Below are 24,173 nucleotides of genomic sequence, written 5' to 3'. Positions count from 1 at the left end.
AAAATAGGATTTTTAAATTCCTAATTTAATTCCTAAAAGTAGAATTTTTTAATTTCTAAAATATAACTCAATAATATTTTACAATATTGACAACTAGCAATATATTATTCGTTATATAACGTTCCGAGCTTTTTCGTAATACTACGCTTTGTTGTTTATAATCATCGCGTAACTAGCAGGCTCATCGTACTGAGGTTCTAATACTTCAAATAATGGCGTACATGACACGTGATGGGAAACGCCCGGAAGTTATCGGCGTACAATGCGAACAACAAAATGCCAAAATCGCGAGGCCGAAAAATAACAACGCACTTTTGCGAGGAAGCCATTGTGCTGGCTGGCCAATTCCACGGCACATTTTACGACGCGTTGCTGACAGCCTATTTCTCTTCCGTTTATAAATGCGACTGCGCTTTCTATCCCACCGTACATCGGCCTTTTCCCGATTGTTAATGTTTTTCAAAACAGCAGCATCGCTAGTTTACATTTCAATGCGAATCGAGCCCTGTTGAAACGGAGGATTAATTGATTATTCGATTACGACGATGTCATCCGGAATGAATACTGTCGGCTGAGCTTTAAAATTTGGCCACCATTCACGCAATACATGTAATTCGCGTCGCCGCTGGCGTGGCGCGTAAATTTCTCTCGTGACACTCGTGTAACTTTAACACGGAAGCGTAAGTTCCGAGCTCATGCGGAGCAGCCGCGCATAAATGTCGGTGTAGCCGGCTGTAAATAAAATTATTGCCGCTACGAGAGTGAAACCTCGCGGCTGAGAAAAGTTTCTCGTAAAACTCTTGCCGGATGGCACTTGGCCTGATAAACGCGTCGTTTGCGCGACACGGCAATTATCCGCGCCGGAGAAGAAACGAGGCGCCGCCGATCTTTAGAGTCGTGCAATTTATACCGGGTGTTTCGGTAAAAGTGGATAATTTCTTGTGGATATGTAAAGCAGATAAAAATAATCCCGTAAGTTCCGATAAAATTTTTTTCTACAACGCATCTCCATCGAGATGTTTATCCTTAAAGTTAAAATTTAAGAAGCATTTTTTTTTAAATAACTTTTATATCACTCTTTAAATTTTCATAATTTGTAATAATTATTTTTATGTTAAAAGCTTGTATAATATATACAATGCTTTAAAATAGCGTGATCGATTTTTTGATATTACATCGAAAAACCAGGGATAGATTACTTATAAGCCTTCTAATTTACAAAACTTTAAAGCCGGTAGATTCCTTTTATATTTTCTTATTTTTAGTATGACTATTATTACTTTATTTTTAATATGTTTTTAGATTCTCTCCACGTCTTTTTCTAAAGAAAGGATACTCTTGTTTCATTTCGTCAGAATTAACTGTTTTCTAAAAAAAACACATTTGATCGATAGAAATTAAATGATGATGATAAAAGATATATAAAGTAGAAAAAAATTTTATAGGAACTTATGGGATTATTTTTACCTATTCTACATGCCCACGGAAAAATGCCTTCCCATCTTTACTGAAACATTCTTATAAACATGATTCTATAAAAATATACATTATTGATTTTTTTATAAATGCTAGAAAAGACTAAGATTTTCCGGGAAGAAAATTAAAAGTGTGATATATATTAGGAAAATATAGCCTTAAATATTTTAGAAACCAAGTAAGGCTATAATTTCGCTTTAATATATGCACTGAAATTCTTTAGAAATAAGCGAGATGATAGTTTTCTGTTCTCGTCGCGGAAAGTAGAAAAAGTATTTTCCGGCAAAAATACCTTCCGCATATTCGCGGCAAGGCTGTAAAAAGGAAGCACCAACTAGAGAGGGAGAACAATGCATAAACTTATTAGAGGAAAAGTGGAAGTCCTACGGGGAATACACACAACGCTCTCGGGGACCGAGAGAGAGAAATAACGATGAACACGTGGTATGCGCGGATGCTGCGCTGATGGTAATGATAGTACTTGAAGGGAATAGTCGGGTTGAATATTGGTCGGGGTGGAAGGAGAGAAACTACAGGTATTACAGAACCGATGAGGATAGAAAATAGCCTGCATCAGAAACAGGCAATTTTTCTAAATTTTGAATTTTCAGAAATTTCTGCTCTTTATAAATTAGAAGCTACTTGATCCCTCTGTCGGTCATCAATCGATATAAAAAATGTACGTGTTAATATTGAATATAATAACGAGCTGTTAAAAGCGCTTCGAATGATACAACATGGTGAATTCAATGTTCCGCTCTTTAAATTCGGCGATAGAAACAGTTTCATATCAAGCCGTCTCGCGTGAATAACTTCATTCCCAGAAGTATCGTACGAGTATCGAAGCCAACCACATCCTGCCGATAAAATGCGACCCCTACGGGTCAAACAGATCGCCGAAATCGTAGGATCGAGAGAAAAGAACTGAGAGTTTTTCATCGCGTATGCGATGATAGTAATATCGAGAACTAGTCCCTTCGGGCTCTAAAGTTTATTGCGAAGGTATCGCGGAAGGGGCACACTTCGCGGATTTCGTTCTTTTGACACAATTACGAACTCGACCCCTTATCGTCCCTCGGGGATGCTTTGCCGAGGGCAAGGGTGTCCTTAAACCCGCTTCTTTTCGAGAACGTTTCTCCATCGCACCTCGGCGCTTCCGGAGATGGAAAAACGCAGACCTCGGAAGCTGAAGAGGCAATACACGGCCGTGTCAGTGTTAACTTAGGACAAATTGAAAGCACGAAGAGGATGGACGGGGCTAACTTCAATTTAAGTTTCCGCTGGCTCTCGTTCGCTTTCACCCAAAGCATAATCGGTCGTCCATCGTCCTCATCCGTGGACTTGTAGAAAGAATTTTAGGCATCATGGAAGGGAAGCGAATAATCGAAACGGCGCATATGATATCCCAATGCAAATATTCGCACAATCTCTCTTGAGAGCCATTTCATAGTCGTGAAAGAATATTATAAAAATATTATTTAAGCTTCGGAACCCTCGATGATATTGATAGCTAGGAAAAAATGTTCAGAGTGCAATATTATATATTTTGGATTGTTTTTTTATCATAAATTTGACATATTGTTCTTTCTTAATGCTTGATTTTGTTTTAATTTATCTCGATAAATTAATCAAGCACTGATTAATATCAAATTAATTTCAAAAACAATATTTTTTGTGTTGTTGGCGCCCTATTTGCTCCAGAATATATTAATTTTAAGCTTTAAATAATTTTGTAATCAAATTTTCTCTTTTTTCTCTGATTGCGCAATTTTAACAAAAAAATTGTTTTTTTAATTTCAATGAGGAATAATATTATTTCAATATTATCACATATATAAGACACATCACACCTAATAAAAAAAAAAGATAAAAGCTTAAAAGGAGAAGGAAGCAATGACAAAAATGAAAGTCGCGTAAAAATCGAAAAGTTGTTAAGCCAACTTTAACATCTGTAAAACGCGCAGGGGCCACTTCGATCATTTTGATACGTGAGAGAGAACAATGAACAGATAACTGCTACCATCTACTAACATCTTGAAACAATAGCACTGCCTCGTGGACGTTATCATGGATTCTGAATGAGCATTGATACTTATCGCCTTGAAGTACGAGTAACCGAGTGAATCCTCGCACGGATAGCGTCAGAACTTTCCAGGATGTATCGTTTCCCCCAAAGGTATACGATTTTCTCACGCCGCGGTTCCCTCTGCCTTTGCCTCCCCTTCCTCTCTGTTTTGCCAGAAATTCTAGCTTCGTGCGTGAGAAATCGCTGGAAAATATTTTCCTCAGATCGTGGATTACATCAAACCGATATACAAGTGATTTTATGCATTGTATAATCTCATGCTGATTTCCGGAAAGAGAGATAGGAAATGTAATTCTAATGTATCTCTCCTCATAAGGCACTGCACGAATTTAAGCGAAACTAGAGACCCTCTAATAAGAGACTGGCCATCAGGGGGCCACTTTTGATCCGCCATTTTTAGGCAACTCCCGCTCATATTAAAATTTTAATTATCCTATTTTGAATATAAATGATATTTATTAATAATAATAAATATTATAAATAAATAGTGAAATTTTAATAATGATCTATATATATATATATATATATATATATATATATATATATATATAAATTATAATAATAAATTTTATTTAAATTTAAATATTAATAATATTAATATTATAAATAATAATAATTAAATTATAATGACAAATTTTATTTAAATATTAAATACGAAAAATTATGTTGACATATCTTATTTAAAAAAATTTTTTAAATTAGTATTTTTTAGTATTTCTATAGTAATATAAATATTATAGAAATACTAAAACTAATTTTTAAAATTTTTTAAATAATATAAAATATAATTTTTCATATTATTTTAAATTATTTTTTATATTTCATATTATTTTTCATATTATTTCATATTATTTTTCATATTATTGACAAATTATTGCAAAATTTTGCTGTAGAATTTATTAACAGACACATCCATTCAAACACATACATTCGTGCACATTCGTGTAAGTGAAATCTAGAGTCTCTGCATAGACCCTATATCTATCTCTCTCGCAGGATTTTGCATAAACATGGACGAAACATACTCTCAATATGCGCTCACTCTATCTGATGGCCAGTCTTTTAGATTAGAGGGCGAAACTTTCTAGGCGAAAAGTGTGAGACATTTCTGCCACAGATGATGAATGTCATCAAGCGTTAAACGGTCGAAGAGCGAGCTGTCAAACGCATTACGAATGGTTTCCGATGCGATCCGTTAAATCGACGAAGAAGGCTTCGTTTTAATCATCGCCGAATACATTATGCCTCCTGAGAATTCCCCTGAGGAGTTTACACGTCGATACACGTAGCATGTCTGCAATCTTGCGGTAATCGTGACACGTACATTGCTGTTATCCAATGCGCAACGCCGCCGTCGTCTTCCCTCGGAAGGATTTCGGAATTGGAAATTGATGAATTAATTAGTAAGCTGTTATGTTCGTGCGCGAATGCGAGGGGATAATTTGTTGCATAGTCATAGTCGCGCCACGGTAACGATTTCGCGTCTCGGATAGAATTCGAGTCGAACAAAACTTTTCCAAGAGAAATTCATTTAATGCCACGACGAATATCCGCTCTCCGCCTGATCGCTTCCTCTCGCATGCATTATTTGTTCGTCTAAGTGGAACGTGAACGTAAATTGGAGCAGCCATTGGAAGCTTGGCTTATCTCATGATTTAACGATAAAGCATCGCAGTAAGATGCCATCGCGTGAAAATTTATCGCGATATCGAAACAAAACAATGTTTTTTTTTTTTTTTTTTTGAAGAGGAGAGATTATACCCCGCATTTTTGTGAAATATTTTTATCCTGCAGAAAATTGTCTTCTCAGACGGTTTTACTCAGTAAATGGGTTTAATAATTAATTGCCATAAAATGGATTACAGTTGCAAGAATTTCTGCTTTCAATAAATTATAGATTTAATTCTAGTACGTTATAAATTTTTAAATAAAACCAATTAATTTTTTAGTGTATAAATGTATGTTTATACAATATTAGAAAATTAAAAATTATTCACATATTTATAATTATACTTTTTAAAAATGTATATAAGTATTATAAATAAAAGATCTTTAATATCTATAACGTTTTTTAATTTATCGCAAAATTGACAGCTTAACGAAAATCATTTATTTGATAATATCTATAATACTATTAATTAAATTCCTCTACACACACACACACACACACAGATTATGCGTAGGAATTATCATGAAAATCGCCGATAACAGGGAATACGGGCCATTGATCCGTAATTTCCTTAAACGACGGATAATGTTCAGTGAGGAGACTCGAATCCATGTCGCTATCGATCTAAACTTCGGTGGCGGACAAAGTGCAAGCCTTCGATTCTAAAGCGAACGAAACGACGTCGAGTCGTCACGAGGAAATTCGTTACTTTGACGATCGTTTCCATCCAAGTCCTCTCCAACGACGGCGTACAATGAAATGAATCACGTTGCCGTTATAGGCAATCGTTTGCGATTCATTTAACTTGCTAAGAGATTCTTTCCGGTAACGTCGCGGTGCGTTTAGTGTGTTATTCAGGAAAAGAAATTTTCTCAGAGAGGACCCATTTTCGACATACCTCGTAGTCGAGCGCAGTTCGCGGATTTCCATCCCGCTTTTCTTACTCAAGTTTGTCGACTAGCGATCGTTAACACCCTCGTAATCGTTGTCGCGAATACGCACCGTGAAACCAAATGGCGTGCACATCGGCCCTCTCGAACATTTTGTTTATGACATTTCCCCTCAATTTCGCTCCAGTGCACAATTTGCACGAGAATTTCGGTTTGCCTTACAAGTAATTATAACATCTATTATATTATTCATTTACGACATTCTGCCGTATAAAAAACAACTTGAAATAAAATTGCGCATTATGTACACAGTAAAAAATAAAATGTTAATTTTAACATTTTTCACATGTCCCAGAAAGTTCACTCTAAATTTTAAGTTAAAATAACTCATTCGTCGTACGTTACTTATTGACAAACTAAAAATATTAAATAATTGACACAATACTTTACACTTATTTTTGTTATTGTGACTTTAAGTGTAATGTGATAATAGCATACAAATTAATTAAAAATTACATGAAAAAATAGTTACAATAATTCGTAAGAATTGTTGTAGGACATTAACATATAATAGCAACTATTTTAACTTAAATTATTTGTAATAGAAACATTTGATTTTAGTAAATTTGATTATTTTGTATGTCAAAGTTCAAGATTATTTAAATTTACTTTAGCTTTTTTTAGAATGTTAACCTGACTTTGAGACATGTTGATTGTTTAAAATGATTATGTTACAAATACTCAAAATAATATTCCATTTCTAAGAGACGTATACAAAGTGTTAATTTATGAAGTTGACATAAATATAACACATGAAAACGTTATAAAAATAAAAACATACAAGTTGTAAGTTAATTTTACATCAAGATACTAATCAAAACGTGGTAACAAAAGAAAGTTTTAACATGAACGCACAATTTTTTACTGTATAATTGTCACAATTTGGTACAGAAGACAAAAATAAATAAATAAAATTTAAGAGTCGAAGAAAAATTGATATTGTATGAATAATAAATATAATATCGTATCAATAAATGCAATATCGTTTAAAAAGTTTAGTTTATCTAATCACAATTTCCGCAACTTAATTTCAAATTTACAAGTTATAAATAAAGCTGGAGAGAAGAAAATTTCTCCAAAGTTTTCATTTTCGTCTATTTCGTTCCACAAAATTTTTAGCTTCGTTCACTTCTGTAGGCGCAATTGTGGCACGTGGATCATGCGTGGCATGTGTCGCGGCCAGCACGCATTTGCATAATTCGCATATTAGGACGATGCCGTCATAAGTGCGTAAGAATATTTGGAAAAAAAGCGAGCGCTGGTGGAAGGAAGCGTTTATACTCAAGCTCATATGAGGCCTCTCCGTCATCGTTGCACGCCACACGAGACAAAACGGGGGGTTGACGAAAGGGTAGCAAAAAGATTCGTCCCTCGCCGCAGAGACGACCACATTCAAGATATTCGAGCAATTTCAGCCGTAGGAATATTCATGAACGATGCTGCGGTAGCTTGCCTGTACCGCTCCGCTTCTATTCGCTCTATCATCCGGTCGGGAGATCCGTGCAAATGAGAGGCCGTTGAGAAAGAAAGAGGGATGCTCGATGGACGATCGTTTGCCCTGAGGTAGAAAATGAGCCAAAAGACAAAGAGAGAGAGGGGTAGTAACCGAGATTAAGCGACGATATCCACGCTTCAATTATCTAAAGTGCATAGATAAAACCAATGATATTATGCAGTTTGTCATAGCAATTGCCAACCGTTTACTCGAGATAACGAGATAATCAGACACACGAGTAGACAGAGGACAATAATATTCTTCTGTCTTTTTCTGTTTTATAACTGTTCTTGCAACGAAAAAAATCTTTTGAGATATCTTGCATGAAAAATTTTCTGCATTAATAAATAATAAATGAATAAAATTATTTTATTATTATTTATTAAATGAATTTATTGTTATTTATTAAATGAATCAAATTATTTTATTATTATTTAATTTAAATAGAAAGAATAAGATATATAACAATTTTCTTATATAATAAACAGAAGAAAGGGAGGAAAATAGCGGTATTAAAAAATAAATTACTTTGAATTATACAATTTCGCGCTACTCTTTAAATTCGCTATTTCAATCACTATACCCTGTATTTAATGTAGAATAATATAGTTTAATCCAGCCATAAAAAAATTTGCGCTATCGCTTAAAGCTCTGAGCTCTTGTTCCTTACGTTGAGAAATGCCTCGTCCAATTCAGGTGAAAATTTTCCTCGAGGCAAAGAGCTGAAGAGAAATAAAGAAAATCTTATTTTGTCAAGACTTTACAATCTCGTCCGATTTTCTGACTGAGAAACGCTAACTCGCGAAGCCGAGGTTTTATCGGCCAGACCTCTGTGGTCGAAAACGAGAGAGGGAATTCGAGCTGTACGCGCGAGACAATTTGCGAAATCGCGATCGCCTTGAGGGCTGGGAAATCGAAAACCCATGATTGCGATTTGTGCGCACGAGCGTAGTTGTATGCGGTAACATGACTATGGGCTGCTTGCATTCTCGTACAACGCCAAGTTTCTGCGTTTCGACCGCATTGCATGTCTCGTAGAATCGTTTCGCATAAATCAGCGCATTGTGAATCAGTTGTCGAATCGTTTATTGAATCATTATTCTAATTCATCAAGTCAGATAATTCTCAATTTCTGAAAAAATAATTGCAGTTATTAATAATTACTAAAGAAGCTCTAATATAATAGAGATTCAATCGAGAGGAATTCAACTGCGAAGGATGTAATTTCAGATTTAATGCTCGGCATAAGTACGGATCCAAATCATTACGGACGAAAATTACACAGCTATCTTTCGTTACAATTTTAAGTTTCTTTCCATCTATAAATTTAACAAAATGTGTAAATGCGTTGATGTGAAAAAAATTGTTTCGATATTTCCATGTCGGTTCAACAGAGCATGCTTAAAAAAAATTCGAAGCACAATATATCCGATTATTACAAAATTGGGATTCCTATATCGGAATGTCAATTTTTACGTTATGATGCGTATTATCGTGTGTATTATTTTATCTTATCTCGACGTTAAATATCGATACAATCTTTCATACAAATTTTTTAATCTTGTTATCGTTCATTAATCATGGTCGCACACATATTTGTTTTGGATTTGTGATTAGCACTTCTAATATTCGATATGTTACAGGATCTTGTTATTAGTTTTACATCTACTTTCGATTCAATAACCCAAGAAAAAATGTAATAATTTTAGAAATTATTTGTCTTAGCTATTATATTTTCAATTCTTTATAATCAAGGACTGTTAATATCTCAACACTTTGTCAAATAAGAATTAATTTACGATAGATGAATAATTCATACATAAGACAAAGTGCTATAATAAGCTAGCTTGTTATCAAGTTTCGACGTAAATGTGCAAAGTATTTCATATGAATATACTTTGCACGAGAAAAAGTCATAATCGATATCGATTAAGAAGAGATCACATTTAACAGTGACTCTCATAAAAGACGCCGACTTGTGTCACGCAATCGATGCGCATTCCTTTTGTTTCGGTCTGTCCTATTAATCGACGGTCACCGAGACCATCTTTCACCGTTAACGAGGCGGAAGGTGCTGGTAAACAGAAGAAGGCGGCAAAAGTCGGAGGTGACAGTAGTGCTAATCGGCGATTCCCCCGTCCTCCCTCTTCGGGTCATCCCTTGCACCGGAAGTGTCACCGAAGGTCGAATTTACGGCCGGGAACAGGTTCAGGAGGGGTCATATATTTAAGGTCGTACATTTCGGTTCCAGAACTTTTTCGAAATTTATCGTGTTACAGTAATATCCGTCACTTCGTTCGTGCCAGAGAAGAGAAACAAGTATAATTTTATATGATCCGATCAATAATATTTAATCGCGTTAAATCATTCACTACTTTAATATATATACAGATGATTGATAATTATAAATGCGATGTGATAAAAACGTGTTATATAAAGATACTGTCAAATGTCGAATATGTGAATTTAATAAAAAATAAAAGCGACGATAAAAATCGAAATCTCTGAAATATTTAAACAACGTTTAAAAACGGTCATAAATTTATTATTTCGCGCACTTTTTATGTTTTCGTACATTTTTATGCTCTCTTCTTCCTTTAGAAATAAAATTTTAAAAGACACTTGCCTTGAATGCAGAAAATGTAGAAAATACACGTGACGCGAGCAAAATATTTTATATCTGTCATCATGATATTATTTGTCTATTTTTTAAATAATTGATCATCAATCTACACATCTATGCTTTATGTCGTTCAATTAAAATTCAATTAAAATTCAGTAATTTGAAAAAATCAATCTAATTCAAGAAAAATGCTGTCTTTGGTTGTGCTAAATATTTTGTTATCGTTGTGCAAGTTTAAGTTTTGTATTGTCACGTCGTCGATCAAAAAATATCCATCAATAATAATTAAAAAAAATCAAGATCGATCGCGCGAAAATCCGTGAAGAATGACAATAGCAAAATCAATTATGTTATCGATCTGCGTTTCGCTACGACTTTCGTTTATACTAACATCAATCAGCCTTGATTCGCCACCCTTGAATTTTAACACGTCAGAAACAACGATGGCAATGATGAATGCGTTGAAAAGGCACTATAAAAGACACTCGTTCACTTGGAAACTTTAATAATCGTGTGCGTTCTCGGGATTGAAATAAAATCGTCGAGGACCATTTAGATGGAAATTTACGCCGTTAATAAGGTACAAAGCTTTTAGCAAACGCGCAAAAAGCGCCTACCGTGGGGGCGACGAAGGGTAGATTTATGATCGCGGTAGAGGAAGGGTGGCTTGCGCCCCGATTCGACAAAGGTTAACCGATTCGCTTGTTTATTTTCGTTGCAGGGCGACCCATGGTTCTTCCGCCTAGTCAGACGGTGACGGCAAACGAGGGTGAGCCGCTGGACATTATCGTCGAGTTCTGCGCCGAGCCGAGTTACACGAAGGTTCTCTGGATATCGGAGGAGCGAGTGTACACACCGGATGCACCTTCTCACGACGGAGTCCAAGCCCTCGCAATCGAGGTAAATTTGCATGTCTTGCTGCAAACATCACTTGCATGCTCGTGTGTCTTCGCAGGATTCCTCTATTCGTTCAATGATTAACGTGAAATTCAGATTACACCAACATACTTGATTTCGAATTAATTCAGCAATAGATTCGCAATCAATTGAATTACTTATTGGAAAAATAATTTTGAAATGGCCGATTTTCATTTCTTCGAATAAGAAAAGATTGAAGATTGTGAAATGATATTTTTGAGCGCAATAATTGTCACATATTTATTTATATTTATTTATAAGATTCGCAATCCATCGAATTATTTATTGGAAAAATAATTTAGAAATGGCCGATTTTCATTTCTTCTCCGAATAAGAAAAGATTAAAGATTGTGAAATGATATTTTTGAGCGCACTAATTGTCACATATTTATTTATAATGCTTTTATTTATAATCGTAAATGTATTAGATGTTAAATGCATTGAAATGTTAATAATGAAGAAATTAATATAAGAATTGCGTTTTCTAATTTCCAGAATGTTGTTATCATCGCTGTAAATGAGAAATTGCTTATTTATATCATAAATTATACAAAAGTAAATGTTGATTGCTGTTTTATCGATTAATTACAGTGTCTTAATATTTGATCGAATTTGTTTTTTTCCGCAAAATACATTTCATTTTTCGCGAAACTGTACGAGTAAACTAACTGATATTGTACTTCCCAAACGCGTTTCATCAGTTGTATGTTTCCACTTTACAGAAGGGGAGTAATTGCAAATAGAGAATATATAAAAATTGCAAACTTTACACGGTACACAATAAAACCTCTGTAACAAAATTGCACAAAAAATATTGATCACGTATCCATAGTTTGCAAATATTGATTTCTTATATTGTAGCAATATTTAACAATTAAACGTAATGATATATTTCCTCAAATATTTTCTTTACTTACGTAAAATCCTGCATCTTTCGTTTCAATACTCGAGGCACTTAACTAATTAATAATTGTACTACAATCATATATATAAACGCAATATAATTATTATTGTATTAATTATGTATGTTATTCATACAATATATATCATTTCTGTTTCGTTTATCGATTTGGATCCTTCACTCGACGTAGAACTGAATAAAACAGCAAAGATACTAGATATTCGACTCATTATTTTTAATATGAATGATCTTTTTCTGTCGATGTCGTGCTTTCGCGCGCTGTAAAAATGCGTGAAAATACGATTCGCGCGTCCGCTTCACGTGAAAATCCGTCATCTTTTGTAATACGGACACGAATTATGTTTGTACATCCGTTCGGGGATTACACGCTCCCCGGAGACCCGTTTAGTCCTTTGACGCGAAAATTATGCCGCTATCCTGGCGCGGACGTTCGCGCGATATCCGAGATACTGCAACACGCAACTTGGTGTGGGAGGGAGGGAGGAAAAGAGGGTGAGAGAGGATGAAAGAGAGAGCAAGAGAGAGAGAGAGGGGGGGGGGACTATGAGAACTGGAACAGCCAGGGTTGCGTTGCGTCACGAAAACGCTCGAGCGGAGGGAACGAGATGAGAAGGAATGCAGAGCATGTGGCGGCAGACATATAGTGACGAGATATACATACATACTACGAGAATATTATGCAGGGACGCGCGTGAATACATATACACGCTTATTTCATTTCCGCAGCCGGCAAACTTCTTTTTCCGCGCCCGAGCGGAGACGGAATCCGCGAGCGTAGCTGCATCATAAAAAGGACGGATTAACCATTTTTTTTTCCTTTTTTTTTTCAGTCCCGCCGGCAGGACCGGGCGGGCGCAAACAATGCGACGGAGCTTTACGAGGGATTTGCCGATGCACCCGGTGTTGCGTTTGTTTTTATTAACATTTGATCCTCTTCGCTCCGCGCGCGCAGTCTGATTTCCGCGGTGCGAGTAACGACTAGCTCGGTCGATACCATTGAAAATTGCTGATTTTATTGGCAAGCGCGACGAGATGCGGGCGTAGCAATACACGTGTATGTATACGCGTTACTACACGCGCAGCTCGCAGATATAACATTTTGGAAATATATCTTACACATTATATACATGTATATAAAAATACGAGGGTGGTTTGAAAAATCCGTGCAAAAATGAAAATTACTTAATTTTTCGGGATAAACCTTTTTTATTTTTTAACGTAGTCTCCTTTTAGGCTTATACATTTCGTCCAACGCTGCTCTAGTTTGTTGATCCCTTCCGAATAATAGGATTGGTCCAACTCTCTGCAAAATAGGCATTCGTTTCCGCAATCACCTCCTCGTTTGAATAAAATCTTCCCGCCAGCCATTTCTTCATATTGGGAAACAAGTAGTAGTCCGAAGCAGCCAAATCTGGAGAATAGGGGGGATGCGGAACGAGTTGGAACCTTAAGGGGATCCCTCAACCTATCTTTTTTATCGACAAAACACTGTACTTTTTGGGCATGTGCCATTTTTTATTGTCTACATAGAATTAAAAATCCTTTTCTACGGTTGAAGTATAGATGCAAACGGACACGGGGAAGCCGATTATATACTGAGAAAGAAAAAAAAGTATAAAATTATATATTTATTTATTGACTTCTTAGATCAACATGGCGTCTAAAGCTATCACCTCATAAAGACATTAGCCTTGTATAAATGTTTTGTAGCTTTTATGCATAAAATGCACAATAGCATATCCAATAGCGGACTGCACAATAAAAACTTGAGGAACTGTGAAAATTGAGTTTAGTAGTCTAATTAATAAATGGCACATGCCCAAAAATTTCGGTCCGTATGTACCTAAAATGTTGGTAAAGTAGAGTAGAAAAAGCAGTGCATCTTCTTTATAAATAACGTGATAGAGAGAGATACGGGATGAGGATTAGACGAGGGCGCTGTAATCGTGTAAGAGTTCGCCGTTCAATGAGGGATCCCCTTAACTCCATCAATTTTGCGACCAAATTCTTTTTCATCCATTTTTCGGAAATCACTTGACTTCCTCGATTCAAACACCAAACACAGAGAAATAGACCGATCTGGCTGAAACTTGATGTGTGTTTTTCCAAGAGATGCTACTAACTGAAAATAACCTCGATATTCACCAGTGGTGCCATCTCTCTGACTTTGCACGGAGTTTTCAAATCGTATAAAAATATATATATATAAAATAAATAAATATATATAATATAAAATATAAACAAAAAATACGTTCTCGTGTGCATTACTTTTTGTAGAGGGATTCAAACAACGCGTGGAGAAATTAAAACAAGCGCATCGATGTTTTATGCGGGCCATCTCTGTAGAAGGGAAATACGTATCATAAAAAGATGATAATGGTTTGCTATAGTTTTTTCTGATGCTCGAATATTGCAATAATATTATCGGATATTATTAAGATGCGTGCGCTCTTTTCACGATATACTTTATACGCAAAATATTTTCATAACACCGCTTACGTATCGATCTTCTTTTCACTCGAAAGTACTCGGCTGAAAGCTGTACATATCCTACAAAGAGAGATAAAGAGATTCGTCTTCGCATAAACTTTTGCATAATCGTGAAATATTAAAAATGACTTTTTTATTGTTATATTGTAAAATATATGAAAACTGCAAATACGTAGTATAAATCATTATATTACTATTTAATATAAATTATTATATTACTATTTAAAGGGAAGCAAAATTATATTATTAAATTATATTATAATATTATTAAATCATGTTATATTATATTATAAATTATATTACATTACTATTTAAACAAAAGCAAAAAAATTATTTCACATAAAGTCATAAATATACTTACTGTATTTCATATTATTTATTTTATAATTATTATCTTAAAAATATGTATTGTATGTCAATCACAAAGGGAAACAACATTGATAATTTATTCTTATTCTGTTATTTAACATTACATATTTTCGTGAGTAAATTACAACTGCGAAGGAATTATAATTATATTATAACAGAAGAGACGTCATGGTAAAAGCAAGAATATATTATATCCCAGAGAGATTTTAAAAAATATTACAAACGCGAAGGGAGGAAAGAAAATCAGAATAAATAGCGATTGGTCAAAGTAGAAGAAATCTCAAATATGTTATCAGATGAAAAGAGCAAAAGAAATGAAAAGTAAAAAGAGCATGACAGAAATGAGATCAGAAACTCACGAAGAGAATAGGTTAATATAAGATAGAGAAAAACGTTGGAAAATCCCGATAGAAAAATCTCGAACGGGCAAAAAAGAGTAGAATATGTTAGCAAAGGAATACTGAGCACAGTAGAGGCGAACGAACGATGGGATAGCACGAAAGAGAGAAAAAAAGACAAAAGTCAGAGAAAAGTTAGAATGTGTTAGCGGAGAAAGTTTGAACAAACTAGAGGGAAGGGATGAGAGGGTATATGTGCGAGGGAGGAAGGAAGACGATGGTCAAGCGGAGAAGGAGAAGGTACAAGCAAAGCCAAGATATGTCAGCGTAGCAAAGAAAGCGGAGATGGAAAAGTGCACACAAAGATAGCACGAGATGAAAGTAACAAGAAAAGGTAGACGAGGAGAAAACCCAGCAAGCTAGACGGGAGATGATTCTCAAAGAGGGAAGCGAGAGTAGGGAGAGGAGCTCGTGAATAGAGAATACAAGTAGAACGGGTCGACGGATGGGGAGCACGAGCCTCCGGATGGAAGTCGAGGGAGATGGAGAAAGGCTGAAACGCGAGGTTAAATGGAGCAAGAAACTGCGACTCCTTGCATGCGAAAAACTCGCGAAGACCTTCACGACGACGACGACGACGACGTCTGCTCCGAATCGTGGCGACAAAATATCACCGAGGAACGGCATTGGTCCTGCCTTGAATAGCGAGCCTGATTCAATTACGCAAACATTCAATTTCTCTTCGATCCCCGACCGCGTCACCAATAAAATGAATGCGCGAGGAAAACATCTCCGTTGCTTCGATATTAAAAGAACACAATAACACGCCGTGTATATTCGACCGGAACGACGAAGGGGTCTTTTATGAAGTCGTTGTACATGTCCTAGTGGTGTTTGAAATAAGATCGAGAGAGGAAGAGTTACGTAACATCACGGTCGCTTCAATAGTAGAAAAATATCTATGGCGTATGTAATTGTAACATTTCGTGTCGCCCAATATATCACGATCACAATTACCAAATGCCGTATTTGTTATGACTCTGTGAAATAATATAAATCATATTTTTGAAAGTTGATGGCAAATGTTTTATATTTTAACATATAACATATTCTCTCTTTCTTTTTCCACTTCTCTCTATTTATTATTAAAAAATTACCTCAATTTACAGATATTAAAGTGCGGTAAAGGATATGTCGTGTTTTGACAAAATTTATACACGCACTTTAACATTGTACTAAATTAAAATACTCTTGCCAATAAACAAATTTTAAAATACAGTACGATTTTCACCCTAAATTATTTCATAGCAATAAATATTGAAACAAAGTACTTTAAGTATTTATTACTTTTTAATTTAATTTATAAAATATATTAAAGATATCGTAAATAATATATTTGAAATATTAAAAGTCATGAAAAAAAAACTGATATGAAATATTTTTAAAAGTATCTTTAGTAAGACAATAAATCGCAATTACACAAAAACATTAGCTATGAATTATATACGATGACGATGAAATATTTTCAAGTCATACCAATAATCATTAAGAAATAGCTTTACTTTTCTTTTTTATTTTTCTACGCATCATTAGTATAACTTTCCTATTAAGATCAATTATCCCATAAACCGGAAGTTCCTTGGACCTACGACCGGCTTAATACGATTGATTTTTTCGTGAACAAAGAAAAGAAGTCAAAGAAAGAGAAGTCATTATAGATACTAATGCGGAAAGTAATAAAACGTATTTTAAGAGGATGAAAGAATCGAGAGGGTGTATGGACTGAGTGGAGGAGAGCGGGGAGGGGGTAGGTCTAAGAAAAAGCAGTCGAAGGCAAGATGGATAATTGAAGCGAGAACATGGAACGTTGCCGGAAGTTTCCAGTTTCCTCCGGCCGGAAGTTTTACGTGAAAGTTTAATCGTAAAGACGTAAAGGGACACCTTTGCCTCGATAAGGGGACGACTCCGGACGACTGGATGGACGTTATCGAATCGCGAGTTAATGAGCATTATGCGATAAAAATGTCTCAGTCTGAAACGTGACCTGCGGCAACCAAATCTCAGTGGTTCAAAATGCCATGAAAGCGCCATGAAAACGCTCTTCACAAAGATCTTTGCGAGCTCCACTTCCATCATCATGAATTGTAGCTGCCGTCGTTACCTAGGTTCAGTTAAAGGAAACTTTCGGAATTCTCTTCAAGATATCTCGACTGACAGGGGAGAAGAAAAGGGAGGGAGGTCGATATGGGTCAATTTCTAGCAAACTCTCGTACTCTGTAGCTCCTGGCTCTAACTTAGAATTTCAGTTAAGTTTCGGAGAATCGTTTCCGGTCCAATTAAAAATGTACGCGACCGTAAAAGTATCGCGCTTAGTAAATTATAAATTTGAAAAATACAGGAGTAATAGAAGCGGTTCGATTGATTTTACAATCAGCTCGGCAACCTTGGACATTAATTTAAATATGTCTATTAGTATATTTTTTATAATATATCTCTCTCTTATACGAGGGTGGTTTGAAAAGTCTGTGCAAAAATGAAACTACTTAATTTTTCGGGATAAACCTTTTTCATTTTTCAACTTAGTCTCCTTTTAGGCTTATACACTTCGTCCAACGCTGCTTCAGTTTGTTGATCCCTTTCGAATAATAGGATTGATCCAACTCTGCAAAATAGACATTTGTTTCCGCAATCACCTCCTCGTTTAAATAAAATCTCCTTCCCGCCAGCTATTTCTTCATATTGGGGAACAAGTAGTAGTCCGAGGAAGCCAAATCTGGAGAAATTTGGAGAATAGGGAGGATTGGAACCTTAACTCCATCAATTTTGCGGCCAAATTTTCTTTCATCCATTTTTTAGAAATCACTCGACTTCCTCGATTCAAACGAACTCCAAACATAGAGAAATAGATCGATCTGGCTGAAACTTGGTGTGTGTTCTTCCAAGAGATACTACTAACTGAAAATAACCTCGATACACACCAGTGGGGCCATCTCTCTGACTTTGCACAAACCACCCTCGTAAATTTGAAAAATACAGGAGTAATAGAAGCGATTCGATTGATTTTACAATCTGCTCGGCAACCTTGGACATTAATTTATATATGTCTATTAATATATTTTTTTATAATATATCTTTCTTATATAATACATCTCTATTTCATGAGTAGAATTAAATGCGCTCAAAAGTTCCTGGCAATCTTGATCTTTCTCAGAAACACGTACAATGAGACATGTACAGCACACGATGAAAAGCGAAACTACACACATTCCCTCTTGACCTTTTGCAGGACGGCGGCACAGAATCGTGTTACAGGACGACCTTGCGTTTCGAGACGATTCAGTGGTCTCACGCGGGGGAGTGGCTGCTGCTGGTCCGTTCGCCGGAAGGGCTCGCCGACGCTTCCGTTCTGCTCAATGTGACGCGCGCTTCCGGATACAGCCGTGCCCACGTCCGGTCAGCGAGTATCACGTACCTTCTGCTCTGCCTGATCCTGCAGGCATTCCTGCAGGAACATCGCCACTGAAGTGATCCAGGCGGAAGAAATCTCGGCGAAACTTCTGACGACGCGGAAAGCTCGGATGTCGGCTTTTCCCAAAATGACGAGGGAAAAGGGCAAGTTTCTCTGTACATATAATATATTGAAATCCTCTTTTTCGACGAATTTTCCCCGCGCGATTTTCACGCGTTGACGAGACGCGCGTTTGTCCAACACGCTACGACTTATGTATCTTTAGTATCGCGAATACGATAGAAATTCGATCATGTCGCTCCGCTGACACGCCTTGGACGCCAATTACTACGGCCTCGGTGTTCCACGGATCTTGTAGCGAATTCTCTCGTTCTATTTGGACGATTCTACAAGACGCATTTACTAATGTTTGCGATCGCAAAGAAGAAAGTCGTCGTACGGAATCTTTAAGCATGCTTGAGCGTCTGTACGAACGAGTATCCATGCGAGAAATGGTTCAAAAAAAATGAAAAGAAAGAAAAATTCGATTTCTCTGGCCTTATACGAAAATAGTGACGGAGAGAAAGGAAAGAGATCGCGCGGACGATTACATATTTATATAGAGAGAAAATTTGTAAACTATACGAATTTACGCGCGCTGACATTCGCGCGATACGCCGTACGATGTGTATATACTTGTATAGGTAAAAATAAATAAAATAAGCCAATGTTTACGAATTGTGGAACGCGATGTTTCCGCATGTAGGGATCAGAATGAAAAAAAAGAAGACCAATTCTTTTTCATTTCTTTTTTACTTTCTCTTCTTTCTTCTTTCTTCTTTTATCATTCGCGAATCTTCGGCAAATAAAAAAGCGAGCGCGCGAGATATGGCTTGTATGGCGGACAAATTCCAACGGATCGATTTTGTCCCCGAACTATAATCAATATAATATCGCGAAGCAAGCCCCCATGATGAAATATGGTGGGCGATACTGCCTATAATAGTAACGAAATAATAAGAAATAAACGAGCATAACACGATAGGAAAAAAAAAGAGATCACCGCAAATCTTAATAAAGAAGATACGACGGTCTCCCCTGCATGATCCAGGAACGAAAGTTTCGTGCTGCCGGAAACAAACTTAATTGTGCAACGTCAAATAGGTCCCGGAGGTAGGGCGACTAAAAATTAAATAAATTGTTGTATATTACTTAGGTAAGTAGAATTTGATAGCGTGTATATAGTGACTGTAAATGCGTAGGTTTATCGTACGCCCGTACACGACGAATTAATACAGTGTGACGCTGTTAGAGATATATTTATTATTCGTTGATATATTTTTATAAAGTTTTATTTAGCTATAAGTTCTCGTTCGCCTTCCCCCCCCTCTCGCCCCGAAAGAATCTCGTTCGCACGATCGTAACGCTCGTTCGTTTCGTTAGGTAGAGAGCAAAGCGGTGGCGGCGCTTTGAGTTACCAACTTTTCAACGAGAACCATTACAATAAAATACTATGTCCTACGAACGTCCTAAATTGAATCTAGCTAGTAGTTCATCGTGTGAGAAACGTGGACAGATTGTTGTCTTTATGATACTTTGGTCTATTCGATTGGGCGGGATTTTAGCGTCTCGTCCCGAGTCCCGCTTCTCTCGAGCTGAGTCTTTAACCGTAATTTTTTTCGTAAAAATTCGGTGGTTCCTAATTTTGTAAAAATAGAATTTGTACTCGGCTTATACCGATAATCCGACTAATGATAACCCTTATTGTCGGTACGTCCTATCCGTGTGCGCGCGATCGCAGTCGGTACTACCTATAGATACGAAATAAACATACCTGATGTCTTCACGTTAATTTAGTCTACTCGATGAACCCGACTTGTTTTCAAATCGCTAAGGTGTTACAAGTAAGCAACGTGATGTAATCGTTGTACCCAATGACGCCTAAGAGTTCAATAAATGATATTTACAATAACGATGGGTGTACTATATGTGTTTGAAATGCCCCCTTTATGCTCTGCCATATTTTTCATATTTTTTTATTCTACATTAGTTTAGTTTATATTAATATTTTTTATCGAAATTTAATATTAATCGAATTTGCGTAGAATTTTACGTGGATAATGGATAAATTGAAAAAATTCATTTCTTATTCTTTTAAGTTAGGTATTGAAGAAGTCCTTAAAGGTAAGTATAATCAATACTTTTAATATATCTGTCATTATTCGCGAGCTTTTCAGATCGTCGCAATTATATTTGTTTGATAACCTTTTGGTCAAAACTACATTGTGAGTCTTATTGCGATCTGATGAAAAAAAGTCGACAGATATAAAGATTATAAAACTTGAAAAGGTTTCCTCCTCGAAACGTGTATTCGCGAAAGAAATACAAATTGAGTTTCTCTAATAAATAAGATGAAGCTTAAAAAAAAAGAAGCTTCGGATAAGCTCTGAGTAGAGGGAAATCGCAGATATAGACGAATTACTTTTACAAAGAAATCACGCGAAGAATCCTTTCAGCTAACGTGGCCGACTTTACAGCCATTTCCTCCCAAATGGTTTTTACCCGTACTTTGAACTGCGACATTTGAGACCTAGTCTGTTCTCTATTACTTCTTATTCCGGCCGTTTCCTGTTATTCTGAAAGATTTATATCCGTTTCTACGTACGATGGAAATGTATTGCATGCGTTCCTTGCTGGTTACGAAAATACATGAAACACTCGAGGGAACAGAGTAACTTGAAAATTTCAACAATTTAATTCTCTTAGATTTCCTAATCAGTGATTTCATTTCGTCTGAATTCACGTTTACTGAATTAACTAATATAAGAAGGAGTCAAATTTTCATCGATTCTAGCCTGATATGTGTCAAATTATATTTTCGATATTCTATAGGAGGGAATAAAAGTGCAATCTATTTAAACTCATTCATTCGGCATTAATATACTTTTCTAAAGAGTCCCTAAATTGGGCATTCGGCCGGCAAATGCGATGAAAAATTGTGATCTAATGACATTTTAATTAGCATGTCGCTGCCACTTAACAGCACATAATATCTCGCGTTAAGAAATGAATTTTCCTTCAAATTGCGTGAGTCAGATCATACACTGCACGTCTGGGAGCGTTTCTCGCTAAATTGCGCCACGTCGGAATTTGACGGCATTAGAATTGGCCGCGTTATGCCTCGCCACACATGCGTATTGTGCGCATATATGTGTATACACATGTAGCATATATATGTGTATATATATATATGATGATGAAAATAATTTAATTCGCAATACCAACAGGCAGTGTAGCGTGGCAAATGCGCTAACCAAGTCACGTGTAACAGCCGCGTTAACTGGCGCGTATACACGTGTATATATTTCTCGGCTTAAATATAACGAGCTTTCGCTACGCGAACATCGCGGCGAAGGCAGGGGGAGGAAGAGGGAAGGGTAGGAAGAGGATGAGGAGATGGTGGCGGGGTTTCAGCTTGCAGGAAGCCCGGAATCGTTCCGTCTCTTCCTTCGCTCGCGCGCGACAGAACAATCCGGCTTTGTCTCATAGAAACGCGCCCCGCTTCCTACATCACCACTACCACTTGGCCGCAATTTCAGCTTTTCAGACATTGGCGGCAGATTGAAGGCCTACGACAGCGTGGAAAAAAAGCGAAAAGGTTGTCGGGTCGCTTTAGTGACGATTTCACGCTCGGTTGGCTTATCATTAATAATAATTACGCCGCCTGCGAAAGATCCGATTAATCTCGATGGTTTCAGCCCGACTTTTCAAAATAATCAGACAGTCGTTCATTCATCGTTCTGAATATTTTATAGATTTCTGTAATATATCTTATTTTTATTTATTTCGCTTGAATATAGATAACAATGCATAATTGAATGGTTATAACAGACAACTTATTTATGTGTTATCGGAGATAATGAAAAAATTCATTTCAACGTAAATGCTTAATACATGAAAGTCCGTGCAAAAATAAAAATTACCTAATTTTTCGGGATAAACCTTTTTTATTTTTCAACGTAGTCTCCTTTTAGGCTTATACACTTTGTCCAACGCTGCTCCAGTTTGTTGATCCCTTCCGAATAATAGGACTGGTCCAACTCTGCAAAATAGGCATTCGATTCCGCAATCACCTCCTCGTTTAAATAAAATCTCCTTCCCGCCAGCCATTTCTTCATATTGGGGAACAAGTAGCAGTCCGAGGGAGTCAAATCTGAAGAAGGGGGGATGTAGAACGAGTTGGAACCTTAACTCCATCAATTTTGCGGCCAAATTTTCTTCCATCCATTTTTTAGAAATCACTCGACTTCCTCGATTCAAACGAACGCCAAACACAGAGAAATAGACCGATCTGGCTGAAACTTGGTGTGTGTTCTTCCAAGAGATGCTACTAACTGAAAATAACCTCGATTCATACCAGTGGTGCCATCTCTCCGATTTTGCACGGACTTTTCAAATCACCCTCGTAAAAAATTAACGCAAACCCGATATTTAAAATATATTTCTTTTTTATTGCCAATACATTTTTAGCATTAAATTTTTGAGGTATTTAGGTTTCACTTTTTTCAATTGATACATTATCAGTTTTCTGGATAACCTTTGACATAAAAAACGATGACGCACGAAAAGAAGTGCTCGTAAATTTTCCTGTAAATTATGTCTTTACAATCTGTGTTCGGGCACCGAACTGCAACATCGTATTATCTCGTGAGATTTGAAACTCGTATATAAAGAAAATTATGTTCGGGATTTTCGTAGCTGAGTCGGCAGATTCTCGTGATCGCTCTGACTTTAATTTTACCGGTCGGGGATCGAGTCGATCCTAATACATAATGGATCCCCAAAGCCTACGGTCCAAAGCTCGTTCAATCGAATTAATGGCGTAGACAGCACTTTTTCCACCCCCTCTCTCGCTAGATTAATACCGTGGCAATTTTATACGTGGGGTCACTCCGGTTTGTATATCGAAATTTTGCGATAAAAATTCTTTTTTCAAAAAAACAAATCAACTAATTAAAACTAATAAACTTTTAGTTCGTAACGTCGAATTATTAATCAATTATGCTACATCCTGTATATTCGAGGCATTTTAATAAATAATTTTCTTGATGATAAAAAGGTTATTATAGGTTAAATATCTTCAGTTGTTTCATATGCTTTTAAAGAATAATCTGAATTAAATTTCTTTTCGCAAATAATAATTGAAAAAAGAAAGAAAGTGATCTACAATAGAAGACCATGCAAAAAATTAAAATTTATGCTTACAATTGTTAGTTGAAATATTTTCAAGAAATTTAAATTTAATAAAACTGTTATAATAAAATTAGGATGGAAATACGAAGACGTAATGTTTTTATTGAGAAAATTAGTGATTAGCTCATCTATTAAT

The 24,173-nt window shown here is 36.2% G+C and overlaps 1 protein-coding gene across 6 annotated transcripts in view; it reads left to right on the top strand.

Annotated features, from left to right (window-relative positions):
- The window catches only part of Tei (irregular chiasm C-roughest protein teiresias), a 429,473-nt gene extending 408,736 nt beyond the window's left edge, over nt 1-20,737 (top strand). For all 6 annotated transcript variants that reach the window (XM_083081803.1, XM_083081801.1, XM_083081802.1 and 3 more), the window contains 2 exons: nt 11,021-11,199; nt 18,623-20,737. In XM_083081803.1, the coding sequence (XP_082937929.1) occupies nt 11,021-11,199; nt 18,623-18,859 (416 nt within the window). In that variant the 3' untranslated portion in view covers nt 18,860-20,737. The remainder of the gene's footprint in view (nt 1-11,020; nt 11,200-18,622) is intronic.
- Nucleotides 20,738-24,173: the final 3,436 nt, after the last annotated feature.

The sequence above is a fragment of the Camponotus vicinus genome, unplaced genomic scaffold (genome assembly GCF_025532165.1).
Source record: "Camponotus vicinus isolate PSW18456_S1 unplaced genomic scaffold, iyCamVici1.0 SCAF_11, whole genome shotgun sequence".
NCBI lineage: Eukaryota > Metazoa > Arthropoda > Insecta > Hymenoptera > Formicidae > Camponotus > Camponotus vicinus.
The sequence above is the reverse complement of the archived record's forward strand: the minus strand, read 5'-3'. Positions and strand labels throughout refer to the sequence as shown.